Genomic DNA, 7,414 nt, shown 5'->3' on the forward strand with positions numbered 1-7,414 from the left:
TACCAAAATTCAGCTAGCAACACCTTCAGAAGTCATTCCTTTCTCCTACTGGTCGATTAAACCTTGGTTTCTTACTGAGGGAAAACTGCTACTATGCTCATCATACCTTCCTCTTGGGGTTCCCCAACGGTGTGCAACTGCACAACATCAAGCTCTTTTCTGGCACCGTTGCCGAGGAGAAAGAGGATTTCTGCAAGGGGAGTCTCTCATCTCCAATCTCTTTACTTTGTTATTGTTTTGCTTAGTTTATTTTATTTTGTCTTGTTTGCTTTATTATATCAAAAACAAAAAAATAGTTCATATTTTAAGTTGCTTCTATGTCTAGTCATGTTACTATGTCACCTAAGAAAATGATCTTCACTTTCAAACAAGGGAGTGAGGAGAGTTTTAAAGAAGCTTGGTCTAGAATTAATAATTCTTATGATAAAATTGAACCTAAAATGACTCTAGGCCTGCTTCTTAGTAGCTTTTACTTTGGTCTTGTTCTTTGTTATAGATATGCTTTGGACACTGTAGTAGGAGGAGATTTCCTTCATTGTGATGGAGATCAAGCTTTTCATGCAATAAAAAGTTGATTGCAACATATAGCTCAGCTAGTAATTTTGATTAATCCCTTGTGAGCATTTATGCTAGATTAAATACTCTTGAGATAAGTACAACTTGCTTAAAAGAATGTTATAATTTGCTTGAAAATTATGATCATATTTCAATAAATTCTAAACCCTCAAGTTGGCTCCCTACAGTAAAAGTTGATACAAATGGTGAAGTCTTTTATGCTCATTGGGAACTTTCTGAGGGTGGAGAAAAATATCTCTTACCAATAATGCCGTTATATTATCCATTGGAGTGTTTGAAGGAGTGTACACAAGAATCCTACAAAGGATGGTATCTACTGATTATCTCGTCATTGAATGTGCAGGAATGGGACAAATCACACTTGGAAGATCTCTGCCAAAACTCCTGGGGGAGCAAAAATAGATGTGGGGAAAGGCATCATGACTTTCACCTCCCCACCAGGCACTTACCATTCTTTACCTAAGAAAAATAATAAAGGTAAGAGAGGTAGACGTAAGGCTTCTGCCATTTATGATGTTGATGCTTCTTCACTTGAAAATACTTGATGCGAGCTCTTTTTCTGCGCCTAGCTGAAAGACGTCAAAGAAAAGCACTCTTGAGAGATAATCCATGTTTAATTTCTGTAATCTTTGTTGTGTTGAGTATTGGAAGTTGTTACCTCTCTAATAACCTCTTCTTATCATTTTTATTTCGTTTCTGCGCCAAGAATAGCCTCTAATAGGAAGAAAGTCAAATTTGGCGAAGTTGTTGTCCTGAAACAGATTCAGTGTTGTCACCAAAAAAAATTGGTATTCTCAGCCAGAACGTAATTTTGAGCTGCCAATTTTTGAGCATATGTCCCAGGTTATTATCTAACTTTCGTTAGTTTTGTAGTTTTTGATCTGAGAAACATAGGATTTTTGAAAAAAACGATCTTTACCCATTGTTTTGTTTTGACATATTTCTGCCACTATTTGCATTTGCCTCTTAATATCTTTCTTTTTAAGTTCTTTTAAGAGAAAGATCATTTTGAAGAAGTTGCTATAGTAGCTAATGTTTTAATGCATGTTTGACATATGTTAGAACTAAACCCAAGTGGATTTGTTATTTTGATTGCACTAATGCTGGTAATGAGAATTGTGTGAAGTTTTGTATGAACGAAGTTTTTAAGTGTAGGGAGAGAAGAGTGATGCGATGAAATGAAGTATGGACAAAAGCTCAAGCTTGGGGATGCCCATGTCACCCTAAGAAATATCCAAGAGGTACAAGAGTCAAAGCTTGGGGATGCCCAATGGGCATCCTCTTCTTCATCAACAAATCATCAGGTCATCTTTTTAGACGCTATATTTTTATTGCTTCATATGTTATGTGTTGTTCTTAGAGCATCTTTATTTTTGGTTTTAGTTTTCTTTTGTGTTTTTTTCTGTAGCATATGATTGGATCCCAGCATATTTGTTTTGGAGAATGACACACTCTGTTTGAATTGCATAGAACACTTTAGTTTTCACTCCTATTATTCTGCGAGTGTTCTCTTTTAGTAGTACTACGTTTAGATCTGGTTTTCCGCTCGTATTTTGTTCAGATCTTGTTAGTTTTCTTTAGTTACGTATGATTAGCTCTCTGGTCGTTATTGATTATTATCTATGAGAGTTGTTTCAAATAAGTTGATTGGTGTTGGAGACGAGTAAAATGTTTCATGTTTATAGTGATGCAAAAGGAAGCTCGTTTAGACTATGGCATAGACTTTAGCATGTCATGTTGGATGTTATTTTGATTATATGCTAAGTAGTTACTGTCTCAAATAGCTGAGAGTGCTTAATGTGCCATTGAAAGAATCATGTGTTGTTTCCATCATACAAAGCATAATTTTATGGTATTCCCCTTTGATGTTTTATTAGGTTGACTTGGCACATGTTTACATCATGTTATGACTACAAACCAGTCACCTAAAGCCTCTATAATCATTTAGTTTTTGACTTGTAATATCACTTTATGCTTTGATTAATAATGTTTTGTCGCTATGCATGATTATGGCTATTATTGCTCTCTTAGTTGGTCGCTCCTAGTCTTCTGCTAGCCTTCACCTGTAATGAGTATAAGCTCTACTCGTGCATCCAACTCCTAAAAACCAAAGTTTTCCAATAATGTCCACCATACCTACCTATATGTGGTATTTCACCACCACTCCAAAGTGAATTGCTTGTGTGCTACCTTTAAACCTTCAAAGATTATTACATGTTTTGTGTTTTGTTTTAGAGGAAGTATTGAATGCTTTATCATATTTTTCATGTTTATTATGGCTTCACACTTTGACTAGCATGCACAATGTGCTAGTCCTTAGTTTTGCAAAAGATCAGGCGCAGGTGCCCACCCACTAAATATAAATTGAATCAATAATCTAAATCTCCTAACACTGTGTACCTGAGAAATCATGAACTAGCTTGTTTAAACAAAGGAGAAGAGAAACTTTATTGTTCTCTCTATGGGAGCCGCTCTTGAAGCCATTAAACATGAAAGAATGATAGATCATTTGATTCCATTCGTTGACATAGACATATATACCTCTCAAAATATATTTTCAACACCTCTATTATTGCATTCAAAATAAAAAAGCTCTAGCACATGAGTAATCTTGCTTCCCTCTGTGCAGGGCCTTTCGATCTTTTACTTTTATGTTGAGTCGTCATCTTCTTACTTTATGCTCTCCTAGGATGTACACAACCAAAGACACCACGCAGCGGATGCTTCATGCTTGAAAATCCATCTTGGCTTCAGGGAAGAAGAGGTCGAAGAGTAAGTTGAAGGAAGAAGTTTGCTATTATACAACGGGTGTTCCTCTGTGGTTAAGTATACATCTATTAGTTTGTGGCTCCACTTCTATTTAATCGCTCTAAGAAGAAGAAAAAATGCTTGGTGCATAAAGCCTTGGAAAATGATTTTTGGTCTCCCAAATCAACACTCGTGATTGTCTCTCCTTTGACTACATTGCTCAATTTTACAAGCTTTGGAAAATTCTCACCTCCATTCACATGGACCCTCAAGCTTTGGTTGCTATTTGGCAAAATCGGCTTACAAGTTGAAATTCTTGGGCTCACTGACTCTCCGATGCCTTCCTTGGTTTGAAAACCTTGGGCACCTCCGAGATGCAAAATCTTTGCATGGTTGATCCTACAAAACCGGGTTTAGACGGCAGATAGACTTGCATGGGGAGGATGTCAATTTTTTGCCTATTTAAGATTTGCAATTAACACCATGAGTCGGCTGCCCACCTACTATTCAAGTGCAGTTTCTCGATTCGTGTGTGGTCCAACTTAAAGTCTTGGCTTGGTCTTGAGGACATTGATTCGTCAAGTTGGCATGGTGTCCATTAATTCCGTCAAGAGTGGTGGATTGAGGCCATACACAAGAGAGGACAATCAAGAAATGCATTGGCCCCGCTTTGAATGCTTGTCTCTTGGGATATTTAGAAGGAAAGAAATGTATGGGTTTTTCGAAACCAATCCATTACCGTCGCTATGTTTGTTTCGAAAATAAAAGAGGAGGTGGCTATGTGGTTCCTTGCCAGCGCCAAAGCTTTAAGTAATGTAACGTCACGGGAGTAGCTCTCTAGTATTTGTGGTCTTGTCCTCTTTGGCCAAGACGGGTTTGTAAGACTTCTAAAAACCTCTCTTAATTAGTGAAAATGGTAAATCGTTTTCTTTGTTTCAGAAAAACATCTACTACTTTGTCTCTTTCAACCTATGATTACATCACCATTAGTTAGATTGTTCCAAACCCTAACTCTTCTTCTCTAAATCTTGTTGAGGACATCCAAGATAGTAAAATCTTGATGTATGTTTAATGGCTTCAAACTATGGAGAAAAAATTGATGATAAGGAAATAAGATTTTAATACATGTTACAATTTGTATTAGTGAAGTCTTTACACCAAGTACTCCTTAGTTTTCCATGTTAAAATTTGGTGTCGTTGAGTTTTTTTTTTTTTTGCTATTGTGATTGTAAAATCATGTTTTAGAGGACATACATTGGCGTTAGTTCGGTGTCAGGTCTGATAAGTACGAATTTGTCCTCCGTATATGTTCGTGCCGGTTGCATATGTTTAGTTTTGGGGATTTGTTAGTTCTAAGCTAGCCGAGAACTAATTTCTTGCTTAGTCAAGTTCTACGCCATTTGATTTGCATCGTGATTTGTCCTAGTTATAAGTTGTAACATGAGTTACAAATAAGATTTGATGACATCACCTGACTAAGAACGAAGTTATTCTCAGTCGACTGAGAAATAATCACACCCTTAATTTTGTGATGAGCAACTATATCAGCGGGGCCAAAGGGGGTTTTAAAGTTGTACTCTATTCCGCATCAGTTTTTCATATCAGGTTATGTGCTAATTGCCCAAGAACTAAACATCAGCTGTGATAAGTTCCTCCTAGCATTTGGGCATAAAAAGGAAGGTGAAGTTGTACTTTATTCCGCTGCAGTTTTCATACCACACGTTATGTGTGTGTTCTGATTGCCCAACAGAATTAAACATCAGCTGTGATTACATCTAGCATTTGGGCATATCAGATGGCGGTGGGAGCAGTTTCTCATTGGGATTGCTACCATCCTGCACTAGCCAAGCCATTTTCAGCCCCCACGCCGTATGTACCGCGAAATGGCAATGCATGAACCACACACCTGCGTCAGGGGCACACATGAATTTTTGATATTAGTTAGGTTGCTCTGTCTCACGTATAGATTGTATAATTGTAACTTTAGGTGGTACCTGGATTATCAGCAAGGAAGCGAATAGCCACCCAGCCGCCGGGCGGCACACCGACGGTGTTCCGCTCGACGGGGTCGACGAGGTTGAACTTGGCTGGGTCGGTGGTCGGGTTGTAGTTGCCGAACCCCTGCCCGACCACAAAGAAGTTGTAGCCGTGAAGGTGCAGGGGGTGGCTCTCGAACCCGACGATGCTGGTGCCCTGCATCACCAGCTCCACCGAGGTGTTGTAGGGCAGCACGAGCAGCCTGGTCCCCGTGCCCAGGTTGCTGTTGTTCGGTGGTGTCCCCGTGTAGTTGAACGGCGAGAGTGGCATGGCTGGGAAGTCGGGCTGGTAGACGCCTGTGGACTGGTCGGTGAAGTGCGATTGCAGGAGCGCCTTGGAAGGGAGAATGAACGAGACGTTGTTCACGGCTGCCGCGTACTGCCCGCCGTGGAAGCCCTGGCACGTCGTGTTCTCGGGACATGGGAGTGTGCCAAGGCTGATCGTGAAGAAGAACCGCCTATCAACGGACCGCGGCACTGTCGCCGGGTACTCCGGCGTGTTGAGGCTGCGGAGTCCAGTCGTGAAGTTGGTGACAAAGTTGGTGTCATTGAAGGGAGGCAGGGTCGGGCTGAAGATCGGCAGCTCCTTGCGGAAGCTTGATGCGGACGGGTTGCGGTACTCGAGAATGGCACTGACGGTGGTGTTGTCGAAGTAGGCGGGGGGACGATCGACGGAGTATCCTGTGGCAGACATGTAGAAGCTGGCCTTGGGGTATAACAACTTGGTGGTGAGAAGGACGTTGGTGGTCTGGCCCGAGGAGATGACCAGTGTGTCGACGGTGAGGGGCTTGACGTAGACAGCGTCGACCTCGACGATGGTCAGGGTGTGGTTGGCGACGGAGAAGAAGAGCTCGTCGTTGAGGGCAGCGTTGACTAGACGCAGTAGGTACGTCTTCCCGGGCATCACCTTGAGCTTGAACGTGTCTTTGGCGGAGCAGTTGTAGAGCGGCCCGGGAAGGCCGTTGATGGTGTAGGCGTCGGAGATGTTGGGCGGACCGCCCACCTTCAGCGCCTGGCTCATCACCTCCTCTGTGTCTGCCGCCCACCACTCACCTGTACGAACCCAACAATTCTCACGATGAAAACACTTTCGTGGTGGATGAGAAGGCTTTCGTGATGGCCCGCCATATAAATCATAATGTAATATTTTGCAAGATTTAAATTTTATGAAGTATTAGAATGTCACATGTATCAGTCGATGCATAGGCTGATGCGCCGTCTGTAGGGGACTAACCGAAGATGACCGGAACCTCCTTGTACGGCGCCGGGAAGGGGTAGGGGACGCCGCGCTTGGGGAGGATGATGATGGCACCGTAAACGGTGGAGCGGAACCAGGAGATGTGCGCGTGCCACCATAGCGTGCCGCGCTGCCCGGTGACGGTGAACCGGTACACGTACGTCCGGCCCATCTGGATCGGGCACTGCGTGATGTATGCCGGCCCGTCGGCCCAGCCCGTCCTCAGCTGCCGGATCCCATGCCTGCCACATGACAACAGCGATAAGCTTGACGACGGCAGACGTTTCTACTGGTTAAAAGCTACCGCTACCAGTTAAAAAGTGGTTCAAGTGAGCTTGGTGACAGCTGACCATGCGTTACCAGTATTAATCAGAAAGAACATACGTTACTAGTTAAAAGCTAGCTAAGGCTAGTTATTCGCAAAAAAGAAGAGCTAAAGCGTTGAAAGTCAAATGTACCAGTGAATTGTCATATTGTGTGCGACGTGGTTGGTGACGCGTACGTGGACGCTATCGCCTTCCCTGGCGACGATCTCCGGCCCCGGGAACCGCCCGTTCACCGTCACGATGCTCTTCGTGCCGCACAGCCTCGTCACGTTCGCCATCTGCACCTGCACGCACATCTCCCATTCACAAGCACCAGTCAAGAACACACCACTTACGTGTGTGGTTAAATCAACCAATCCACCATGCAGATTATGAAGGAGCTAGCTAGCTAGACATACGTTGAAATCGTAGCGCCTGGTGATGCCCTGCGCTTGGATTATGAGCAGTGTCAGGGCTGCTGCCACGAGGAGAGAGCATGGACGAAGACCGGA

At 42.9% G+C, this 7,414-nt stretch overlaps 1 protein-coding gene across 1 annotated transcript; it reads right to left on the reverse strand.

Moving 5' to 3' along the window:
- Positions 1 to 5,099: 5,099 nt before the first annotated feature.
- On the reverse strand, positions 5,100 to 7,414 carry LOC124684095 (laccase-4-like). Its single transcript, XM_047218492.1, has 5 exons — positions 7,322 to 7,414; positions 7,056 to 7,207; positions 6,595 to 6,839; positions 5,319 to 6,413; positions 5,100 to 5,230 (listed from the first exon to the last, which is right to left on the reverse strand). The coding sequence occupies exons 2-5, from the start codon at positions 7,199 to 7,201 to the stop codon at positions 5,100 to 5,102; spliced, it is 1,617 nt and encodes a 538-aa protein (XP_047074448.1). The 5' UTR covers positions 7,202 to 7,207; positions 7,322 to 7,414.

The sequence above is a fragment of the Lolium rigidum genome, chromosome 1 (assembly GCF_022539505.1).
Source record: "Lolium rigidum isolate FL_2022 chromosome 1, APGP_CSIRO_Lrig_0.1, whole genome shotgun sequence".
Lineage (NCBI taxonomy): Eukaryota > Viridiplantae > Streptophyta > Magnoliopsida > Poales > Poaceae > Lolium > Lolium rigidum.

Coding starts and splice junctions, on each gene's coding strand:
- LOC124684095 (XM_047218492.1), bottom strand. CDS start 7,201: ATGGCGAACGTGACGAGGCTGTGCGGCACGAAGAGCATCGTGACGGTG. Junction 6,840..7,055: donor CACAATATGACAATTCACTG/GTACATTTGACT, acceptor GTCATGTGGCAG/GCATGGGATCCGGCAGCTGA. Junction 6,414..6,594: donor GGAGGTTCCGGTCATCTTCG/GTTAGTCCCCTA, acceptor GGGTTCGTACAG/GTGAGTGGTGGGCGGCAGAC.